The 25,275-nt window shown below is 36.1% G+C and overlaps 1 protein-coding gene across 2 annotated transcripts in view; it reads right to left on the bottom strand.

Annotated features, from left to right (window-relative positions):
• The window catches only part of LOC127866673 (E3 ubiquitin-protein ligase TRAF7-like), a 138,038-nt gene that overhangs the window by 15,873 nt on the left and 96,890 nt on the right, over positions 1–25,275 (bottom strand). For both annotated transcript variants that reach the window (XM_052407412.1, XM_052407411.1), the window contains exons 8-17: positions 23,950–24,025; positions 22,810–22,868; positions 20,821–21,038; positions 18,532–18,605; positions 12,613–12,667; positions 12,323–12,375; positions 11,722–11,790; positions 7,281–7,403; positions 2,616–2,735; positions 1,227–1,343 (exon numbers count right to left, since the gene is read on the bottom strand). In XM_052407412.1, coding sequence (XP_052263372.1) covers positions 1,227–1,343; positions 2,616–2,735; positions 7,281–7,403; positions 11,722–11,790; positions 12,323–12,375; positions 12,613–12,667; positions 18,532–18,605; positions 20,821–21,038; positions 22,810–22,868; positions 23,950–24,025 — 964 coding nt within the window. The remainder of the gene's footprint in view (positions 1–1,226; positions 1,344–2,615; positions 2,736–7,280; positions 7,404–11,721; positions 11,791–12,322; positions 12,376–12,612; positions 12,668–18,531; positions 18,606–20,820; positions 21,039–22,809; positions 22,869–23,949; positions 24,026–25,275) is intronic.

Genomic DNA, 25,275 nt, shown 5'->3' with positions numbered 1-25,275 from the left:
CAGAGTTATTAAACTTAGTCAGTGAGCTCACACAATGATCCCAAGCTATGGTGTGAAGTTGTAGTAAACAAGATATGTGTTTGTCAGAAACACAATGCCCCCTACTGCGCCGCTTTGATTTATTTATTTTTGTTTTTGATGATATCCCTTTAAAAATATTACTTCCCTTGTAAAAATGATCTGTACCTGCCAAATGATAAATAGAAATTATCTCCCTTTAAAGCTTGTTACTTACCATGTATTAGTGTTTTACCGTTGACCTTGAAGGATGACCTTGACCTTTCACCACTCAAAATGTGCAGCTCCATGAGATACACATGCATGCCAAATATCAAGTTGCTATCTTCAATATTGCAAAAGTTATGGGCAATGTTAAAGTTTTCTGACCGACGCACAGACTGACAGACGGACAGTTCAACTGCTATATGCCACCCTACCGGGGGCGTAAAAAATGACATAAAGAAGTTGCCAGTTTAATATAAACACAGCATTATACTGATGCCGACATTTGGTGAGTAGTTAACTTGTATTTTTCAGTAAATATTAGAGCTAAAAGCACCAAAATAAATCTCCCGTTACAAAACCTTAGAGCTTGACCTTTGACCTGGTGACATCAAAATAAATAGGTGTCTTTTGTTTGTCGGAAGTGACCACTTAACAAAAATTCATGATCTTAAGTAAAAGCTTTCTCAAGATATCTTATGAAAACAAATATACTGAAACAACCCCCTGATACCTTCACCTTTGAGCAAGCGACCTAAAAATTGATAGGCCTCTTGTTTTCCTTCCATGTAACCAGCATATCAATATGCATGGACGTAGGTCATAGCATTTCTCTAGAAATCGGGCGGAAAAAAATGATAAACCCTAAAATCAATGTACCCCCACTTTTCCACAGAGGGGCATAATGATTCTCTGTATTTTGAAGGCTTAAATGGCCTCAACACCCAAATCTGCAAAATATGTTTTAGCATTGTGTTACAATTTTTCCCTAAAATGATTTAATTTGATAAAGTCCATTCATGGTACTGTCCCAAAGTTTATTTTAGAAGGAAAACATTATTGGCCTATAAAAAACGCACTGATATAACTATCATTACCTTGATGGTATTGAAGTAAAAAGCTGATTTAATTTGATAAAGTCCTATTCATTGCGCCGTCTCGCATTTATTTGAGAAGCCTGTATTAATGGAATTCAAAAACAACATTGATATAATGACAGTTACCTTGATGGTCTGATATGAGCCACTGTAAAGGAGGTTGCCTGTAGCAACCAGGGCTCGCACCCAGTGGTTGAGTCCTGTCAGTTCCCGCTTCAACTCATGAGTGTGCACATCCCAGATCTGTAATACAGTCCAACCTGTGTATATCAGTCATTCAATAAAAGTAGTCAAAGAGGCTACTTTAGGCAGGTGGCTACTTTAATCAAGTGACATTGTTTTAGATCAATTGTCTGCTGAAAGTATCTTTCTCACAAAAAGAAACAACAAGAGCACTGCATAACGGGTGCCAACGCTCGGCTGCGGGTGAAGTTTTTAATAAATGAAAGCTTGTCAGAATCATTTTTTTAGAGTGACCTAAAAATGGGTGTGGCATGTAGAACTCATCAAGGTGCATCTACATATGAAGTTTCAAAGTTGTATGTGGAAGCACTTTGATTTTAGAGCCAATGTAATGGTTTTAGCACGGCGGATGGCGGATGAGCTGGCTATGACAATACCTCAGGTTTTTCTCCGTAAACAGCCGAGCTAAAAACCAGAAACTAAGAAAAGCTTCTTAGTACACAAACATCATTATCATTCAAATAGCCACAAGCTTAGCACAACTTATCTTATATGATATGATTCATAAAGATGTTTCAATCCACATACAATCATTGTCAATCCAAACAATCTTAACATATCATCTCATGTTTAAAAACTCAGTGATCATCTTCTAGATGATTGAAAAATCCACTATGTGATCAATAAATGCGTCCTGACCACCCTTTTGTAGTCCTGAATTTTCTGATCCTTGTTGAGTACTAATTAGTGGTCATTTAAATATTAATAATGATTAAAAATGTGTTACATACTCCAATCTAAATAATTTGGAAGATTTCCCACTTAAAATCCAAATTAAAAAACCTTATCAAACACTATGTTTTCTTTCTCACAGATGACAATATCTAGTATATCAATTGCAGTGACCCCAATCTTCTTCTTTAACAGAAAAATGGCGCTATGACATCAGAGGTCAGAGACAACAATGCAGATTGATTTAAGTGTTTACTTTTCGAACATTGAAACGACTGCTTCGTGAAGACTAATTTTCGCCAAGAGGGATCTAGACTGACCGCTTATGCCAGGTGACTGCTATACTCTTCTGAAGTCAGGTTGAACTGTACATTAACACTTCATAGCTTTACACTAAAGAACACACTCGTTTTCATACAAATCTGCTGTTTTATACTGAAAGATGGACATCAGCTTAACCCCAAAAATGGGAGGAAATAAGTTTAAAAGAATAAATAAGCTGGCAAAATGTCAGAAGACACTCAACCAAACAGAGGAGAACTCAGCAAGGAAGAAATAAGAACTGAAATCAAAGAGACGTTCCCAGTGAAGTGCCCATACCTTGATGACCTTCAAGGAGCCACTGAACAGCATGTTGCGTGCAGAAGCAAGCGTGCACACTGGATTCTCGTGGGCCTCAATCACTTTCAGCTTGGCAAAGTCATTGTCGATGTTCCAGATCTGAATTAGAAGGAATCAACAAAGACAAAATTATTAGAAGAGGTGACATTGATTTGAAATCCTCTACATAAATCAGTGCCCCAGATAAGCTGCGTATCTGCGTGTTTCACCCTATTAAAATGTTTAAAAACACAAAGAAATACAATACCATGCGTATTGAAAACGCAACCAATTTGACTTTTACGCAAATTCCTAAAATTCGATGCGTATGATACAATAGCTTCAATTGAAAATTCTTCGCTCATTTTCGGTATATCCTCTTTGCAATTATTATCGTAATGTGACGTCGCTTTTATTTAGCAAGCGTCTTCTTGAAGGAGCAGGAAACATTGAAAGTTATTCAAACGCTCTTCGGACTAGATTTCATAGTTAATTACTGCATCTGAACAATTTATTTACGACAAACATGCGTTTTCAATCTGATTTATTCCGTTGCTCATTGTGCATGTATTTGTAAAGCGTCTGTTCTTTCAGTTTCTATAACAATACAAAATAAAAAATGTCTAAGAGAGGCCGAAAGACGTCCGCAATTGTTGCCCCAAAGTATCAATCAATTGCAAACTTTTTGAACAAAGAAAGCAAGTGCAATTAATAGACAAATCATTCGTGTTATCGATTTTTTAAGTTTAAAGTTTATATTATGGACAGTTTCAAGAATTAAAGATGTTATGAAACATCAGTTTATTAAAATTAATTATAATAGTTTACAGTTTTATTAAATCAATACAAGTTAGCTTCAATAAAAGTAATCTGAATCAAAATGGATACGCTCAAGTGACCAAGATTGGCTTTTATTAAACAGGCAAAGCAGCAATGATTTTATGGTATGAATTATTATAACTCATTTCACCCTATTTCAAGACCGAAATCACCCTATTTTTTAAAATCAATGGGTGCAAACCCTATTTCCCAAATAATTATCTGGGGCACTGAAAAATAGAGCCTTGTTCAAGGAAAACTGGGCTTAAAGCATAAGTGCAATGTGCCATCCCAGATAAGCCTGTTCAGTCCACACAGGCTAAATGGGGATTCTGCTTAGACTGGATTTTCATTCAGAAATATTTCAATTCCCTGCACAAAAAAGTTCATTAAAGTGGAAAGTGTCTACACTGCTAAGCCTAGGCAGACTGCACTGAATAATTTGGGACACCACTTTACGCACATACATCAAGCTAAGTTTTCCGCGTACACGGCTCAATATGTCAGCAAAGTCTTGCTAGCTGTAAGGAGTCTTAAATGTTTCTTTCTTACATACTTACCACACACTTTTCAACCCTCCCGCAAAAACATGTTACTTACATGTAAAATAATACATATTATTTTATGCTTTCCGGTGGTTCATAGAGAAATATCAGTGAAATAAAACTGGTATTTCACTGTTTTAAACAGTGAAAAATAACAATGAAAAATATCGATATTTTTCACTGTTTTACTGAGAAATGACGTCATTTTTGGACTAAATGATGTCATAAATCCAGCGAAATTATCCAATTGAACTCTTTTACAATGTTAATAAGCGGTGAAAAAAGCATAAGGCCATAAAAATAAATAACTAGATTCTCATCCAAATTTTGTGGAAAATTGTGGCGGGTGGGTGGGTTTTATTTTTTACTTTTTATTTTATATTCTTTATGTCTAACCTATATATTAAGTAATGAAATGTTCACGAATTTGTTAGTTTATATGCATAATGCCTATATGTATGTATGTACACTGTAACTCCAATATAACGCGCTCCGTTATAACGCTGAATCCAATATAACGCGGGGGTGCTTGGATCCCATTTTTTCTCCAACCTTCCATTTGATTTCTGATTCAAATCCGTATTATGCAACTTCGTGTATTTTCAGACAATTCAAAGATGGTGGCAATCACATGTTGATTGCTTTATTCAACCCTCCGTTGAACCGTTTATAATCACTTCGAGGTAAAATAACACCGACAGCTTATTGGTGTTAATCTGTTGTGTAATGTCAATAAAGGTGTGAAAAACTCGCGTGTCAGTGTTTATTACATGTATTCCACATCAGAGCGGTTCAGTGCGATAATTTCCATAACTTAAGTGCAAGCGGGATAGTTTTACAATTAAAGTAATTCAAAACGATTGAAACATTCTTACTTTGATATGGTTGCAGTTTGACTATATTAAATGAGCGGCTGTGAAATATACTTCCCACTGTATAAAACAACTTTTTCTGTCATTTCATTATCATTCTAGTATTATGACATTTAATCTTTCAGTTCGTGTAAAAGAAATTAAATAATGCAGACGATTTATTTACATGCGAATACAGTGTACCGGTAATTGTTAACAGAGTTTCACTTTCATTTTTGCGCGGTATCAGAAAGTCCCCGGGAAACACGTTTTTTGCATGCATATGACGCAATAAAACAATTTTTTGTACATGAATTGTATTGCATTCAATCTAAATTTAAATTCGCTCGTCCAATGAAAGCTCTGCCCCATAATGCACTGTACTCTTACAGGCTTTTTCCGCTCCATTTTGGGAATACGCCACACTGGAATTTTGGGAATTTTGCGTCGTGAAAACCCCCATTTTGGGAAAAAAATTATTCGCAAAATGGCTCAATTGGGAAAAATAATCGCATGTAAATAGTGTTTCTTATATTTCAAAGAAGCCGTTAACTGGTAAATAACGACTATTTTGATAACTTATTATTGAAATATTACAAAGTATTATGAACATGTGAGATAAGTGCAGGTTTTTTAATCTGAATTTGGGGAAAAGGCCTGGCCTTTTTTGAGGTGAAAAAAATCGTGCGAAGCGCCGGATTTTGAGGAAAATAAGGAAAGTCTTAAATAATCATTAATATATTTTACAGTTTTTAAAACAAATTCAAGGCAACAGATAATTTTATTATGCAACACTTTCTATTTTCTACACCGGATAAGGTTAACTTATATATTTTAAGGTAAAAAAAAAAAAAAAAAAATTATTTTTTTTTTTTTTTTTTTGGGAATTGGGAATTTTTTTTTTCAATTGGGAAAAAAACAACCAGATTTGCATTGGGAATGGGGCCGAATTTCGGACCCGTGGCATAGGGCGGAAAAAGCCTGTCTTAACACTTCTAAAAAAGGCATATATGCGTACGGTTGTGTTTACAAATTTCTAAAACATATATCGTCATTAATGTTCAAGATTATTATTTTTTAAGTGATGTTGCAATTTTATTGGATTATCGGATAAATGTGCACATAAGAAAAGTGGTATGTATACTGTTATCGATACGATTCGGTTTATATGCATGTATTTGCGTCAACACAGCATGGCAATATACATGACCTATATTATAGGCTATTCTATACATGTTTTTTTTATAGCGCCCTGCAGTAAATGAGCTCAAAACTTATAATGCGGATCCATTATAACGCTGTTTCGCAGCTTGGACCCATTTGACCGCGCTATATTGGAGTAACAGTGTTTGTAAAATTATATAGAATAAAAGAAATACATTATCAAAATTTGACTATTGTGTTTTATTTTACCCTTTTAATTTCATGTTAAACATATTCTGACATTCAATAAAACATTGACTACACAAAGTATTAAAGAAAATACAAATCTGTAACATAACCATTTACATTATTTTTTCAGTATGACTAGATATTATTGATTAAAACATGGTATGCATGGAGATTTATGGGAAGTTTCAGGGGTGTCTCCAATACTAAAGTAAATAAAATTTCCTAGACAGCCGACAGCTTGACTAACTGTAACATCGGGTGACACCTGAGTCAATTCTAATTTATTTCGACCGACTAGGGCACAGACGATTTTTGGGTGGTCAACTTTCAACGATAGGGCTTGATCATACAAACCACACATGAACTCATCGTACAGGTCCGCAAGAGTTTAAGTTTCTGCACATTTTGACACCCTGTACCAATCTTTTACGGTTGTAATGCCGTTTCTACACCTCAAAATAAAAAACACTTTGTTGTTGTTTTCCCTCGATCACTTAAATTTCTGACGACACTCGTGCGCCGTTAAAATTCAATAATCGTCTCGGAGACATTGAGTTGCCAATTCGCACTTTGCAATTTTCGTACTCATTCAACCGTTTCGTCCTCAGTATTTTGCGGCTCGATTTTTTTTACAGATGTTTTTTTTCAAAATAAAAAACGTTCGGGCGGGATGATTTTCGATGGGCGGGCGGGGATGAGAATCTAGGAATTTATTTTCTATTGCCTAAAGTAAAAAGAAAATTTGTTGGATTCGATGGAATATTGATTTTAATTCACTCGTGATCATAAAAAATACATATTTTCACTCGTGGTTGCGCCACTCGTTAAAATATTATTTTATATAATCTCTCGTGAAATAAAATCGATATTCCATCAAATCCAACACATATCCTCTATTAATTTAAAATTTATAAACAAAATTAAATAACATAACTTTTACCAAATGTTCATACTATTACAAAAAATCCATTAATGAATGTGCGTTAAAAGTTATCCCAGATAAGCCTGTGGGACGACACATTCCTCTTTAACATCGGTTCCCTACATACTATACTCACGATGACGTTGCAGTCCTGGGAGCCGGAAAACAGCTTGTTCCCGTACGTACACAGCGCAAGGACGATCCCTGTGTGGCCCTCCAGGGTCTTCATACACTTGTATGTGCTGCCCGTGTCCCAGACCTGTGGGAAGGCAAAGGAAAGTGATTTTTTGTGCTTTATATTTTACAGACTGTGCCTTTTGGCTTGGGAAATATTTCACAATAAACCAGGAAATTGGGAAAAAATAAACATTCTTAATTATAATTATAAATGACAGCATTCCAATTTTTAGAAGTGCATGTTAAACTGCATTTTTAGATTAATATTAAAAAGTGCTACGATTTTATATTGCTGTATAATAAACTCTATAGACCAATAATATATATTGGGAAATATCATTCAGATTTTGAGGAGAAAATGTCACTTTTTGCCATTGGGAAACAGACTGTAAGGGGCTGTAATTTTGGGCAAAAAAATCACTTGATGAGAGGTAACACAGGAAACAAGTTTCACCCTTTCCCACACAAAAGCAAAGTGACATTGGCTACAGACAACCAGCATAAAACCTGAACAGCCTGGGAGTAACTAGTCTGTTCAGGTTTTATGCTGTTTGCTGCTCATCAGTATCTTAAGGTTAGAAATGAAGGATCTTAAACTTGAATTTAGTAAGAAGGGTCTTTAATTAATTTGTTTTTTGTTTGGGACTACAAACATGTCTAAGTGCAGATCTGAGTGGTAAACGTAACACACTCGAAATGGATTGAATTCCAGAAAGAGATGATTGCACTTCTTTTTTTAAATCAATAACAGACCTCTTGAGTTTGTGAAAACAAACGGAGACCTCTTCAGTTTGTTAGAACAAAGTTGGAGACCTATTGAGTTTGTTCGAACAAAGTTGAAAGCATTTTTAATTGATTCAAACAAAGTTGGAACCCTCTAAAGTTTGCTCAAACAAAGCGGGAGACCTCTTGAATTTGTTAGAACAAAGCTGGAGACCTCTTGAGTTTGTTTGAACAAAAAGGGAGACCTCTTCAGTTTGTTAGAACAAAGTGGGAGACCTCTTCAGTTTGTTAGAACACAGTGGGAGACCTCTTGAGTTTGTTAGAACACAGTGGGAGACCTCTTGAGTTTGTGAGAACACAGTGGGAGACCTCTTGAGTTTGTAAGAACACAGTGGGAGACCTCTTGAGTTAGTTAAAACAAAGTTGGAGACCTATTGAGTTTGTTCAAACAAAGTTGAAAGCATTTTGAATTGGTTCGAACAAAGTTGGAAGCCTCTTGAGTTTGTTCGAACAAAGTGGGAGATCTCTTGACTTTGTTAGAACAAAGCTGTAGACCTCTAGAGTTTGTTTGAACAAAAAGGGAGACCTCTTGAGTTTGTTAGAACAAAGTGGGAGACCTCGTGAGTTTGTAAGAACAGAGTGGGAGACCTCTTGAGTTTGTTAGCACACAGTGGGAGACCTCTTGAGTTTGTTAGAACAAAGCTGTACACCTCTTGAATTTGTTTGAACAAAGTGGGAGACCTCTTGAGTTTGTTAGAACACAGTGGGAAACCTCTTGAGTTTGTTAGAACACAGTAGGAAGCCTTTTGAGTTTATTAAAACAAAGTAGGAAGTCTCTTACATTTGTTAGAACAAAGTAGGAGAACTTTTGAGTTTGTTAAAACAAAGTAGGAGACCCCCTTAGTTTGTTTACTTGTTAGACCTGTACATTTGCGAAAAGTGAAGTCCTAGACTAGCAAGCACAGTCTCCAAGGCTTATCAGAGATGCAACTTTGCTTTTTATGTAATTTTTCATTTAAATAAGGTCTTTTCGAAAGTTTGTCCATGTTAAGTCTTTGCTGACTGAACTTGTTAATCTGGGACGACACTTTCCACACATGCATTAAACCATGTTTTCCGGGAGCAAGGCTCATTTCTATGCATGTTACGAATTGTGGGTCTGACAGTGATCTGACAGTTGTCTCCCACCAGAGCTTACTGTTACCAATTGAAAGTTGAGACTTGGTCTGTCAGTGATCTGACAGTTGTCTCCCACCAGAGCTTACTGTTACGAATTGAAAGTTGAGACTTGGTCTGTCAGTGATCTGACAGCTGTCTCCCACCAGAGCTTTCTGTTACGAATTGAAAGTTGAGACTTGGTCTGTCAGTGATCTGACAGTTGTCTCCCACCAGAGCTTACTGTTACGAATTGAAAGTTGAGACTTGGTCTGTCAGTGATCTGACAGTTGTCTCCCACCAGAGCTTACTGTTACGAATTGAAAGTTGAGACTTGGTCTGTCAGTGATCTGACAGTTGTCTCCCACCAGAGCTTTCTGTTACGAATTGAAAGTTGAGACTTGGTCTGTCAGTGATCTGACAGTTGTCTCCCACCAGAGCTTACTGTTACGAATTGAAAGTTGAGTCTTGGTCTGTCAGTAATCTGACAGTTGTCTGCCACCAAAGCTTACTGTTACGAATTGAAAGTTGAGACTTGGTCTGTCAGTGATCTGACAGTTGTCTCCCACCAGAGCTTACTGTTACCAATTGAAAGTTGAGACTTGGTCTGTCAGTGATCTGACAGTTGTCTCCCACCAGAGCTTACTGTTACGAATTGAAAGTTGAGACTTGGTCTGTCAGTGATCTGACAGCTGTCTCCCACCAGAGCTTTCTGTTACGAATTGAAAGTTGAGACTTGGTCTGTCAGTGATCTGACAGTTGTCTCCCACCAGAGCTTACTGTTACGCATTGAAAGTTGAGACTTGGTCTGTCAGTGATCTGACAGTTGTCTCCCACCAGAGCTTACTGTTACGAATTGAAAGTTGAGACTTGGTCTGTCAGTGATCTGACAGTTGTCTCCCACCAGAGCTTTCTGTTACGAATTGAAAGTTGAGACTTGGTCTGTCAGTGATCTGACAGTTGTCTCCCACCAGAGCTTACTGTTACGAATTGAAAGTTGAGTCTTGGTCTGTCAGTAATCTGACAGTTGTCTGCCACCAAAGCTTACTGTTACGAATTGAAAGTTGAGACTTGGCCTGTCAGTGATCTGACAGTTGTCTCCCACCAGAGCTTACTGTTACCAATTGAAAGTTGAGACTTGGTCTGTCAGTGATCTGACAGTTGTCTCCCACCAGAGCTTACTGTTACGAATTGAAAGTTGAGACTTGGTCTGTCAGTGATCTGACAGCTGTCTCCCACCAGAGCTTTCTGTTACGAATTGAAAGTTGAGACTTGGTCTGTCAGTGATCTGACAGTTGTCTCCCACCAGAGCTTACTGTTACGAATTGAAAGTTGAGACTTGGTCTGTCAGTGATCTGACAGTTGTCTCCCACCAGAGCTTACTGTTACGAATTGAAAGTTGAGACTTGGTCTGTCAGTGATCTGACAGTTGTCTCCCACCAGAGCTTTCTGTTACGAATTGAAAGTTGAGACTTGGTCTGTCAGTGATCTGACAGTTGTCTCCCACCAGAGCTTACTGTTATGAATTGAAAGTTGAGTCTTGGTCTGTCAGTAATCTGACAGTTGTCTGCCACCAAAGCTTACTGTTACGAATTGAAAGTTGAGACTTGGTCTGTCAGTGATCTGACAGTTGTCTCCCACCAGAGCTTACTGTTACCAATTGAAAGTTGAGACTTGGTCTGTCAGTGATCTGACAGTTGTCTCCCACCAGAGCTTACTGTTACGAATTGAAAGTTGAGACTTGGTCTGTCAGTGATCTGACAGTTGTCTCCCACCAGAGCTTACTGTTACCAATTGAAAATTGAGACTTGGTCTGTCAGTGATCTGACAGTTGTCTCCCACCAGAGCTTACTGTTACCAATTGAAAGCTGAGACTTGGTCTGTCAGTGATCTGACAGTTGTCTCCCACCAGAGCTTACTGTTACGAATTGAAAGTTGAGTCTTGGTCTGTCAGTGATCTGACAGTTGTCTGCCACCAAAGCTTACTGTTATGAATTGAAAGTTGAGACTTGGTCTGTCAGTGATCTGACAGTTGTCTCCCACCAGAGCTTACTGTTACCAATTGAAAGTTGAGACTTGGTCTGTCAGTGATCTGACAGTTGTCTCCCACCAGAGCTTACTGTTAAGAATTGAAAGTTGAGACTTGGTCTGTCAGTGATCTGATATTTGTCTCCCACCAGAGCTTTCTGTTACGAATTGAAAGTTGAGACTTGGTCTGTCAGTGATCTGACAGTTGTCTCCCACCAGAGCTTACTGTTACCAATTGAAAGTTGAGACTTGGTCTGTCAGTGATCTGACAGTTGTCTCCCACCAGAGCTTACTGTTACGAATTGAAAGTTGAGACTTGGTCTGTCAGTGATCTGACAGTTGTCTCCCACCAGAGCTTACTGTTACGAATTGAAAGTTGAGACTTGGTCTGTCAGTGATCTGACAGTTGTCTCCCACCAGAGCTTACTGTTACGAATTGAAAGTTGAGACTTGGTCTGTCAGTGATCTGACAGTTGTCTCCCACCATAACTTACCTTTATGGTCTTGTCAGAGGAACCACTGAAGAGGAAGTCACCAAATACACACAGGCACCACACAGGGCCCTGAAAGTACAGTGCTCATATATATTATATTGGTAACATTTCAACACATATTTATTTTAAATAAAATACATCCAACATCATATATCAAGTGTATGGGATTATTCCTGGTCAAAATTAATCTGACATCTCAGAGAAAAAAATATTTTATGAAAAAAAAGATGTGGGACAACAAACGTCTTATATTGAGAGCCAACAATTTTGTACATTGAAACGGCTGAAAGCTGATACAAACTAGATATTGTCACAAAGGTCATGTCGACAAAGTTAATCAAGCGGCAAAGGCATGTTTTTTCATGTGAGATAATAGTGATTGCACCAGCACAGTTTTATAGTACAAGAATATGATGGGATATCAAACATCAAAATAATAAGGGGGCTTAAAATAATAGTCCTATTTATCCACATTATCCAATAACAGCAACACCATAAATTTGAACACAATAAATTGTTTTTGACAAGATCCTGAACACATGTTGCATTGTAATATGATTTTTAAAATGCCAGTTAAAATTCTCTCTATTGAGTTTATTACCTGATGACCTACAAAGGTCCCTCTACACTTGAACATCTGCTGTGGATCGTAGGCTGAAATAACAAGAATGTCAATGCTGCATTTTTTCTAACAATCTTCGTCCAAACACTTCAAACTTCTTATCTTCGGTTATACAAAGCAAATATTTAACATAATTCTTAAAAATGCTAAAATTTTTATATTGTAATTGATACAGCATAGAAGTTTCCGATATACATAAGTATAAATTCATAATTTTTATCAAATGCAGGCAACTCTGAATTCAGAGTTCTAGTTCCATACAGACTTACCCCCCATGGAGATATTTCCGATGTTCAGATAGTTGTTGATATGTGATAGTTCGTCCTGTAACACATCAAATAGGAACAGGGTAAAGTTCATTAGACTGGACCATCAAAATGAACCCTTTCACACTTAAAAGCTAAGTGAAAATGTTCAGGTTTTATGCTGTTTGCTGCTCATCAGTATCTAAGGGTTGAAACTGAAACCTTTAAAACTTGGGTCAAGTAAGAAAGGGATTTAACTTAATATTACTTTCTAAGGGACTACAAGCATATGTCAAAATACATATCTAAGTGGTAAACGCACACACTTTGCAATTGAAATATGGAACATTCATAATTATAATGTTCCATTCAATCAATTGTTTTTTAAACAATCTTGTCATCATTAAATCATTATGTTTGTTTCTAGAAAAAATGTGGATTTGAACCCTTTCCAAATGAAAAGCTAGAAATTCGTGTTGCAGTCCAATAAAACATTAACGTCCTGTCATAAAGACATTGGATTATGTATCATATGAGACTGCATAGCATTGCATGTCATAGCCCTTTAAGTTGATGGCAGTTGCAACTGGTAAAGGCTTTTTTATGTCAACTTGCAGTATGGAATCAAGGTGACACTGCAATCATAATATGAGCAAGATATGTTGTTTTCTGGCATTAAATTAAGGGTGTCACGATCAAATTACGATACGATACGCATCGCGGTACAGTGTGTACGATACAATACGTATCGCAATACATATTGTCAGATGGTAACAACATGCAAACCATTTAAAACCATTTTTCAATTTTATTTAAAGACCTCTACATATGTGTCATACAATATACAAATACCATATAATGTCATGAAAGTACATGAATTGACAATTAGTTATTATTATATACAAATCTAAAACTTTGATTAAATATGAACAGGAAATTATGAATATGTTTTTAAAATACGGACTTCTTTATGCTTCTTTTACTTGGATAGATTATTTAACTTAAAAATAAAACGTGTTTACCAAATAGTTAAACTGCTCATCTTTGCTTGTGCCGTAAAAAACTCCAAGCGCAATTCTTAAAACCAGTTAAATATTGCACCTTGCTTCATGACGTAGGCGACACAGCACATTTTTGAGCGGTTTTAATTTAATTTTAATGGTTTCAAAGACTTTGCAAAATTCTCAGCAGAATCACAAAGTAACAGCTCCTGTTGAGGAAATTCGTAGCGACTAAAGTCGTGATATAAAGCAACTGTTTATACGAAATCAACGCCTACCACTTTCTTACTGATAACACAAAATGCTTCCATATTTTTTATTAGAAGCTCGCTGGAGGTGATTTCAATTCAACTTCCGTAACATTGTGTACACACCGGTCTTACTGACCTGTGTACTAGCGCGTAAGGAATTTTGATAGCACTTCTTTTACTAGTGAAAAGTGAAAGCGAAAGTAGGTCAGGTAATTGTGCATCTAATAATCGCTATTAGTCTTAATAGAGATGCAAAATCACATCTAAAATCATAAAATAACATTTCTTTTTACAATATTTCATTTTAAATACACAATAAAAGACAATTTTTCTTTCACTATTAACATTTTCATTCCTACGCAGAACTACTTTGGCGGAAGCATAATTCCCCAAACCAGGGGAATGTGATGCGTCTAAGTTTAGAGGTGACAATAACGTAGTGACGTCACCATCTATGTATGTGACAATAACATAGTGATGTCACCATCTATGTATAGAATGACTTCCGCAATTTTTGGGGCAAATTACAGTTACTTCCCTTGAGGTAATATTACACTAATTCCATTTCCCTTTGGGTCCCATTATAAAACTGCCAACTTTCAAAGCATTTTTCTTGTATCTCCTATGTATCAAAATTTGCCTGACGGGTATCATTTTAAAGATAAATCTGTCCTCTTACAATAAATGCAGTCAAAAATATATGGTCTTGCAACTTCTAAGAAAGTAAAATTCGCCCAAAGGCAAGCACCCTCGGAAAACTGAGTTTTGAAAAAGAAATTTCGAAAAAAGCAATAAACGCACCCCAAACATTCATCTTTCAACGTAATCCCCAATGAAATGCCCCAAAATGTTGCAGACACACTTAGGATGCAGGAAATAATCACAAAAAGCATGCGTGCGATTGCTTAATCGCTTTTTATACCGAAGAGAAAAGGAAATCTTTAGAAATAGGCACTACTTTCGAAATGGACCACGGAGGGATACAAAAAAATTTAGTGTCATGTTACCTTGAAATGCGTCATGGAAAATGCCGTACCGTACCGTACCGTACGGAGGCGTATCGTGAACCGTACCAAGGGGAGACTATTACGATATACCGTCTCACGGAGTACCGTGACACCCTTACTTTAAATACACACAAAATCATATCTATGTCTTTATTGCACAAGTTAAAATAACTGGTGTGCTTGCGGAATAATTATTAAAAAAAATATTCCAGCAAACCTCTAATTTTTTGCAATTCAAAACGTTGAGATATTCAAAATAAAAACAAGAGCACTGCCTAGAGGGTGCAGACTGCTCATCAATCTATCTTTTTAAAGGTGAAGGGACCTATCTCAATACTTCAATCAAAAAGGGGAGGGGTGGGTGTGGAGAGGGGTGTATAGTGTGGGGGTGTGGTCATAAGAAATATTATCGTTCAAAAATGAAAAAAAAAATTATATATAAATAAATATATTTATTTTTTTTTTGGGGGGGGGGGGATTATATAATTTTTGTGCTTTTTTAACCACGTTTCAACAAACATATTTATTATTTTTGGGGGTATAGTGTGGGGGTATGGACATTTATTAGATGAACTTTCAAAAATAAGAGAAAACTGGACAAAATGGGGGGATTCGGGGGGGGGGGGGAGTCTATTGTGGTATGTCAGGTAAGTGTTGTTTTGTTAAAGTATGAATCAAATCTGATCATAAATAAAGAAGTTATGGCAATTTTAGCAAAATTTAATATTTTGACCTTGAGAGTAAAGATCATTTAAAGGTCAAGGTCAAATCCAACTTGCCAGGTACAGTACCCTCATATTGATAAGAAAGTATTTGAAGTTTGAAAGCAATAGCCTTGATACTTTAGAAGTAAAGTGGATCTAAACACAAAATTTAACCAAACATTCAAAGTAACTAAGTCAAAAAAGGACCATAATTCTGTCAAAATGCCAGTCAGAGTTACATAACTTTGCCTGCACAGTCCCCTTATGGTAGTTAGTAAGTGTTACAAGTATGAAAGCAATAGCTTTGATACTTTAGGAATAAAGTGGACCTAAACACAAAACATAATCAAAATTTCAATTTTCTTAGTATAAAAGGAGCCAAAATTCTGTGAAAATGCCAGTCAGAGTTACATTACTTTGCCTGCACAGTCCCCTTATGATAGTAAGTGTTGCAAGTATGAAAACAAAAGCTTTGATACTTTAGGAATAAAGTGGACCTAAACACAAAACTTTCAATTTTCTAAGTATAAAAAGGGCACATAATTCTGTCATAATGCCAACCAGAGTTATCTAACTTTGCCTGCCCAGTCCCCTTGTGATAGTAAGTAAGTGTGCCATGTTTGAATGCAATAGCTGTAATACTTTAAGAGAAAAGTGGACCTTAACAAAAAACTTAACCGGACGCCAACGCAAACGCAGACGCCGATGCCGTCGTCAACGCTCAGGTGATGACAATAGCTCACTTTTTTTTTTTAAATAGATGAGCTTAAAATATGCAAAGATCTATAAAAACCTTTCAATTAATTCATAGTTTATAATATGTTTGTTTTTTTAACCCAATAAAAAAACTGCAATAATTTATTGTGTGCCATGTGTTCACACCATTTACCAATAAACCTGCAGCAATGAAAACACAGAATGTGTTCTTATTCAAATAAATGTTTTATATACACTACAAACTCAGCATCAGATCAGACAAGACCATCAGATATTCAGTTGAAAAAAGCAGCATAACGTTTTCATATCCTTTGCTATAATCTTCAAATATAAAACTTCTGCTTTTGATTTGATAAAAGATATTCAGAGCATTTCACCATACCATAAAAGTCACGCAATTTGATGTTGATGGTAACAGGTATTGTGTTTGCTACAATGTATTTGGTTGATAGAGCTCGAATTTTTTGACATTCTTGGTACATATTTTTTTAACATGGTTTTTGCCTTTACCAGGAAGAACATTAAACTGTATGTATGTACTCCTAAAAGCTAACAGCATTGAAGAAAAACTTTACTTAATTTATGTTTATTCATTCCCTATTTTAATAAATAATTTGTGATTTTCTATATGCACCCCTTAAACTTTCAAATTATCGTCCCTATTTTTGTTCAGACGATACTTTTATACTTTGGTCAGTCAAAAGCTATTCATAGCTTATGTTATAATGTTTGTATATCATACCGACAATAAATAAATATTGATTTGATTTTATTTGATTTGATTTCTTCCAAGTCAAAATTAGCATACTGGCCAGGCTAATCTGGTATTAATCTGTACAGTAATTGACTGTTTTCAGACCAACAATACTGTATAATAGTAGAAAGAAATGTGCTTCATTACACTTGACAAATTGCCAGAAGATGAAATAGACAGCTGTTGTTCAAAAACCTTACAAATCAAACGGAGCCAATTACATACAAGAAAAATACGTCTACTTAATCCATCATTCCATGGTAAGTTGAATGACATGACATGATAATCCATCCAGGAAATGAAGTGTTTTTTCATTCAAGGCTCGTTTTTGTTAGTTCAATTTTCCTTTTTAAATAGATACAAATACAAGTGTGTGAGTTTCCTTATGTTATTTTAACAGCAAAACTGGTACTGTTTTCATTTTGGTGTGATCTCATCAAAGTTTTGATGTCATCATTTGACATAATTGAAGTGTTTTTCATTTATGTTAGATACCATTATTACTTTTTAACAGTAAAAATTGATAAACATGTCCAAGAACATGACAAACAAGCATAATCTTGTCATAAAAACCTGTTAACATTTTAGAATAATGACAACATTTTCTTTGTGTTCACACATAGTTAATGTACTATAAACCATACATGGTTATATTAAGTAATTATTTGGTGTCAAACGGTTTCCCCCAAAATATCGTTAAGTATACAGGCTTGAGAGAGGGCCATACACTTTTCATGGTGCTTTGAAGGAGAGGATTGCCCCAGGGACCACATAGTCATAATGTGAACACTGTAACCATCACACAGGTGAACACTTATATTCATTGTAATAACAAGAAGAACAAAAAGTATCATTATGGCTAAAACAGAAGGTGCCCAAAAAATTAAGTGTTTTACATTTTTTAAATTTGAATGCTTACGGAATCAATTATAAATTCCAAGGAAGACAGTGATTTCTAAATTTAATTATCATGACATTGTGACACAATAGACAGTTTTACTCAAGTAAGTAAAAAGGGACGACTTTGAAAAAAAGTGTTCTGAATTAATTGTACAAAAAACATGCAAATTTGTTGAATTGATATCCCCCGCCAATATACTTCTGGACACAAATATTTCTGGACAGATGGACAACACCAACGTGCATCATCCTCTTATCCATTTATATACTCATACCAAGTTTCAATTAAATCCGTCAAAGCTCTTCCAATACATGGCTCAGGACACACAATATTTTTTTTCAAGAAACAAAGGGCCATAACTCCGTAAATATCCAATGGTGTACAATGCCATTTGGCGTGCATCATCCTCTTATCCATATATATATACTCATACCAAGTTTCAATGAAATCCGCCAAAGCACTTCCAAGATATGGCTCCGGACACAAAAGTGCCGGACGGACGGACAAACGGAAGGACGGACAACGCCAAAACAATATCCCTCTGCCTATGGCAGGGGATAAAAAATACTTTTACAATAGAACACCCAGGTGTTGTCAAGGATACCTACTGCTATTACAGCGTACTCCCTCCTGGACTCACTGATCTCTCGGTGCACCTTGCTCTGACTGTGCTCCAACAGCTCTGTAAAAACAACATCAGCATCAACACAATCAGCAACATCAACAGCAGCAATAACAACATCAAAATCAGCAGCAGCAACAAACTCAGCAGCAACAACATTTACATCAGCAACAATGTCATCAGAATCAAAAGAAACATCAACATTTACAGCAACACATCAGCATCAACAAAATCGCCAAATTTCATCATACAATGGTTTGCATCTGGCCAAGTTTAATCATACAATGGTTTGCATCTGTGCCAAATTTCATCATACAATGGTTTGCATCTGTGTCAAATTTCGTCATACAATGGTTTGCATCTGTGTCAAATTTCATCATACAATGGTTTGCATCTGTGTCAAATTTCATCATACAATGGTTTGCATCTGTGTCAAATTTCATCATACAATGGTTTGCATCTGTGTCAAATTTCATCATACAATGGTTTGCATCTGTGTCAAATTTCATCATACAATGGTTTGCATCTGTGTCAAATTTCATCATACAATGGTTTGCATCTGTGTCAAATTTCATCATACAATGGTTTGCATTTGTGCCAAATTTCATCATACAATGGTTTGCATCTGTGCCAAGTTATTTTGAAATCAAGCCATACATGGACAAATTATGGCTGAGATAGGAAATTGTTCACAGACATCAAGACGGGCAGTGCAACTGCTACATGAAGCCTTCTTCAATGGGGGGGGGGGGGGGGTCATTATAAACAAAAAAGCTTTCAAGACGTTGTATCAACAAACACTGGAATTAACATTTGTTCATATTTGTTCATAGCGCTAATCTCCTCTTATGGCTCATTGTAAAATCACAATTATGTATCATGTTGTTTGCTACTGTTTTGGCAACTTGTTTAGTGATCTTTATTACCAATCAACTGTAATGTCTTAAATAGAGTATAATGTTATTTATTGGCGTCTAACAATGAGCTGTATCCTCAATGTACAAGTCTGGCAGGTGACATGGGACACTCCACTAAAACCATTAGAAACAACCATGCAGACAAATATCTATTGGCATTTAGGTTATTTAACCCATTTATGCCTAGTGGACTCTCACATCCTTCTAAATTGGATAAATTTATTTCCAAAATTAGGGATGTCTAGCAAAAAGCGTAGACCCAGATGAGACGCTGCGTTATGTGGCGTCTCTTTTGGGTCTATGCTGTTTGCCAATGCCTTTTTTCTAGACTCTAGGTATAAATGGGTTCAGTCATTGTGTCTTCAAGATCTGCACTGACCACCTATATCCAGACAGCTTGTAAATCAGGCATAACCTTTATTCTCTCACTCTGTTAAAGCCATGCATGAAAATCAAGCATGAATTTCAGGAGCCACATTTCTTACAAGAAATACGGACAGGTCTATCAATTCTGTTAAACAGACAGCAATTCAGTTACAAATCATCAATAATAAACTTAGTATGGATTTTTTATTTATTCATAAACACAACATGCCCTGCAAAGAATACTCCTTTTGTTGCTGTTTGAAGTCCTGTGAGGTCTATAAATCTGCTTCTCTAACAGCTGTCTGGTCTATTCAATCATGCAGGGCCAACATAATCACCATATGTCAATCAAACGAGGTGAACATTTTCAGAATGGCATTTATTTCATTTTTAAATTCAGAACATCAATTTCCAAACTTTAATATAATTAATAAAAGAAGAAACTGGAATTTTACAATTAATGTTTCTATTGAACTCTTTCTAACCCCGTTTAAACCTTGTTAAAACATTAAAAAAAGATAGCACTTACCAGCACCTGTATGTGTGCACATGTGCTTAACCCCTTTACAAAGAAATTTACTCGGTGCTAACCGATAATTACAGTGCATTATTATGTCTATTTGCATATATGTAGTTACAAGACATATGAAATTGGCACAACTTCCTAAGACAAATGCTACTTTATAACAGTGCCATAATTTTTAGTATTGCATATCATAGATGTTATTGATAGTTTAACTAAAAAAAAAGCAACATAAGAAAACTTTTGGAAAAACAAAACTATGCGATTTTTAAAAATTTCCCTCAATATCTCAGTTTTATGAGAAATTCAAGTCATGAATAAAATCAACTGTTGTTGTTTCCTACACATTTTCTTCGTTCACTGAAATAATTATTCAATCTGCCTCCCAGCTACCAAAACCAAACAGTACTTTGACTTACGGACTTTCACGTCAGTGAATTTCTCAAGTCCAAACAGTACTTTGACTTACGGACTTTCACGTCAGTGAATTTCTCAAGTGCCTCAACTTTCTCAGAGAGTTTCCCGAGCATGGATCTCAGGAAGGAGATCTCCTGGTCCTTAGAACTCAGAGTGTACTGCAGGTCGCTGATTCGCTCGTCTGTGCGCTGGAGGAACTCCTTCATGCTCTCGAACTTACACGTCTTCAGATGCTCATCTAGCTCTTCCTGTGTGCCCGTAAAATCACAGCTGTGTGAGCAAATAGGGAATATGAGTGATGTGTCAGCAAAAAATTGAATATGAGTGATGATTGTGCAAATATGGAATATGAGAGATGTGTAAGACAATACAGAAAACCTTTGGTGTTTGAGCGAATGCAGAATATGAGTTAAGTTTATGAAATTATGGAATATAAATGATGAATGAGCAAAAACAGGAATATAAGTGCTGTGTGAGCCAAACTATATACAATCTGTGTGTGGGCAATCATGAAACATGAGTTACGTGTGAGCAAAAATATGGAATATGGGTGATTCTTGAGCCAGTTCTGAATGCACATTTATTCTTTAAAAGCAGCAATAACTCTGTGAAAAATCTCACACAGATATTTAAACAAAACATTTGCAATAGACACTGCAGACACATGGGGATGTCATGAAACATTTGCAGGCTTCTTTAAGTACAGATAACAATCACAAGTCACAGAATACAGTAATTACAACTGCCCATGTGATTGACAACTGCACAAGAACTGTTAACATAAGTCAAACCACTCACACCTAATTCATGATACTCTGAAGTCTATTAACCCTTTGCATGCTGGGATATTTGTCGTCTGCTAAAATGTCGTCTGCAGAATTTCTAAAATTAGCATTTTCTTCTATTTTTTTTCAAAGAATACTATCAGAATAGCAAACAGTTTGGATCCTGATGAGACGCCACGTTCTGTGGCGTCTCATCAGGATCCAAACTGTTTGCAAAGGCCTTCAAAATTCGGTTCCCGCACTGAAAGGGTTCATGTCCGATAAGAGTAATTTGCATAAATTACAGGCTGTTCCTCACCATTAGCAACTGATTTGGTATTCTGATGCTGAGGAATTGAACCACACGCACTGGAAAGGTCTGGATGGACATTTTTACATTTTAATTCCTCCAACATGTGGGGCATAAAAAAAGTAATGTTTGTAAAAAAATTAACCCTCAAATGAGTGTTGTTTGGAAGAAACAGTACCAGGCCAATGCTATCTTTATTGAAATTTACATATGGGAATGTTCTGGGAAAACTGGGCTTCATGCAATCAACATAGGCTTATCAGGGACAACACTTTCTTCCTTAATTGCATTTTCATTTGAAAGAGACCTCCTTGGAACACAAATTTTTTTAAAGCAGAAATTATCATCCCTGTTTAGCCTTTGCGGCTTGAACATTCTAATCTGGAGACACTTTATGCACATGCATTAAGCAAAAGTTTTCCTAAAAAGTTGCTCATATGTTAAGACAAAGCCTTTTTCCTATTGCAGAGTCTGAATACGGCTTTATTCACCTAAAGGATTCTTTCAAGAAATCTGTTGTATACTTGCATACCACTAAATGCTCAATATTAAGCGTAAAACAAAAAGCTTTCACAGAGAGGTGGTGAAGTGGATGAGGTGTCCACCTAGCAATCGGGAGTTCGTGGGTTCGCTCCCTTCTCGGGAAGCGTTCTCATTATCTCCTCCATATACACCAAGTACTGGTTCTTCCCAGGAAACAGACTTGATGATGTCCATATCTGCCTATAATGCTCGAAAGGGTGCTTGGCAGTGTACATAGATAGATAGAGGGAATCCCTGCCATGGATGTATTGTTGTTGAAAGAGCATTTTAAGCGCTTACTCTTCCATTTAAAAAGCATAATCACAAAAAAAAGAAGTGCACTACTGGGTTTATGTTCCATTTTTTCTGTTACCATAGCAACCTTTTTTACACTTCAGGGAGGGATGATTAATTATCAGAAGATTTAACATTAACTGATTCCTACCTGTATTTGACATGTGGACATCTGACATTACTGCAATGTCTCATGTGGTCTTCCATATCCTACAACAAAAACAGTTTGTGCAATTATTCAGTCAATATAGATAAAGCAAATACATTCAAAACTTTTAAAATGACCAAAAAAAATTAACCCCCTTTGTAAGTTTTTTTTTTTTTTTAAATCTATTTTTAGTCGTGGCGACCTTGACATTGGAGATATTGACGTGATTCTTTCGTGGGACACACCGTCCCATGATGGTGAACAAATGTGCCAAATGATTTTAAAATCTCACAATGAATGACATAGTTATGGCCAGGACAAGCTCATTTATGGCCATTTTTGACCTTTGAACTCAAAGTGTGACCTTGACCTTGGAGATATCGACGTAATTATTTCGCGCGACACACCGTCCAATGATGGTGAACAAATGATTTTAAAATCTGACGATGAACGACATAGTTATGGCTCGGACAAGCTCATTTATGGCCATTTTTGACCTTTGAACTCAAAGTGTGACCTTGACCTTGGAGATATCGACGTAATTATTTCGCGCGACACACCGTCCAATGATGGTGAACAAATGTGCCAAATGATTTTAAAATCTGACAATGAACGACATAGTTATGGCCCGGACAAGCTTATTCCGCCAGCCAGCCAGCCAGCCAGCCCGCCCGCATTCGCCAATCTAATAACCAGTTTTTTCCTTCGGAAAACCTGGTTAAAAATAAAAAAAATACAGCAGCCCAGAAATATGGAGTGTTTTTTTCTAACATAAATGTTACCTATAAACATCTTAGACATAAAATAAAACTCCAGTCTCCATTGAAGTCAGAGCAAAAATAATGTTTTTGTTGACTTTGTAAACTCTATTTTTTGCATGCAATAACAGGGATACCTCGATCTGCAACAACACAGAAGTCCACACAGGCTTATCATGAATGAGACTTTTGGCTTTTATTTGCATTTTTCATTTAAAATTAGTCTCTTCTTAGCGAAAATCCAGTTTAAGCTGAAAGTCAGGTTCCTGATCAGATAATGGCGACTGCACAGGCTAATCTGGGATGGCACTTTCTGCACATGCATTAAATCCAGTTTTGCCAATGCGAGGCTCAAAGACTGTCTACATTTTTGTAGCTACTCAACCTTTTTCAGCAGAGTGGGACATCCAGCATTGTTTGGGCACTCGACTGGCATGTAATCACACTCATCCTCATGGTCTCTGAAATGTAACACAATTATCATCATTTCATTATTGTCATTACATTTAATAAGTAATAACTAATAAAGTAACAACTCAACTCATAGTTAAAATGGTCAAACATCTTTAGCAGGACATATATTGGGATTTTTTTCTACTTAAGGGTCATAAAGGTTACAAACCCTAACACTATATAACCCCCAAATTAGTCTGTTTACAATAATGAATAATATTCCATGATAGTTGATGCCCCTACAAGTCATACACACATCTTATCATTTGGTTGTTTCCAAACTTATAAAAATAATTTATATATTAAAATAATTCAAGGCAAACACAATTAAATTGCTTGCAAATTTGAATGGGAAATGTTGAAAAGTGTAGGAAAAAGCATGCATACCAGTTATTTATGTTTTTTCTACAGCACATGATATTAAAGAAGGATACTCTGGTGTCATGTAATTTTGTGCTTTACATGCCTGCCAGCCCACTGCTGCTTCATGTATATAGCGGACTAATTTTTTGGCCTTTCACCTTGGGTTTAAGGTCAAATTCAGTCCAGACTTGTTGACAATTTAATTCCTTCAAATGTCTTAATTCAATTGTTCTTAAATTTCAATGCATTTATTGAATACATTTCAAATCAAAGTACCATACAAGAATAATCTGATAAAGCGTTTCTATTGCTTTTTATCTGAATGCAAAACAAAATGCCAAACTGCACGCACTTAACGGCTGGCATTACATCACTTGAATGCATCATTAATTCAGTTAAAGGACAAGAGTGTCTGGGCATTTTGAAACGTAGTTGCATTAAAATATTGCGTATATGTGCGTTTAGAATAGATTACCATAATAAAATGTTTATAAAAGAATTTGAATATATGCTGCAAGATGTGAGATTGCATTGCATATTTCTTGAATAATGTAGAACGTACTCAAATAACGTGATGCTTTAAATTGTTTGTTTTTTACAATTTACAGATTAAGAACAGTGTTTGAAGGAAATTGGCAGAGAATTTAAAGGATTTCTTTGATTAATAGATTGTTTCTTTGTTTGTTGATCAAAGAATGTCTCTCAACAAAGAATTTCCTCCTTACATTAACTGTCTTAAATTGGAAAAGGAAGATGGTCACATGAACAATCTATCGTGTATGCCCCATGCTGATTTTCAACTAAATATGGAAGCAAACAAAACTTAATGACAAGAGGGCCATGATGGCCCTGAATCGCTCACCTGACTCATTAAGATCAGATGAAAACTATGACC

This window comes from Dreissena polymorpha, chromosome 2 (assembly GCF_020536995.1).
Source record: "Dreissena polymorpha isolate Duluth1 chromosome 2, UMN_Dpol_1.0, whole genome shotgun sequence".
NCBI classification, from domain to species: domain Eukaryota; kingdom Metazoa; phylum Mollusca; class Bivalvia; order Myida; family Dreissenidae; genus Dreissena; species Dreissena polymorpha.
This window is presented reverse-complemented; position numbering and strand designations above follow the sequence as displayed.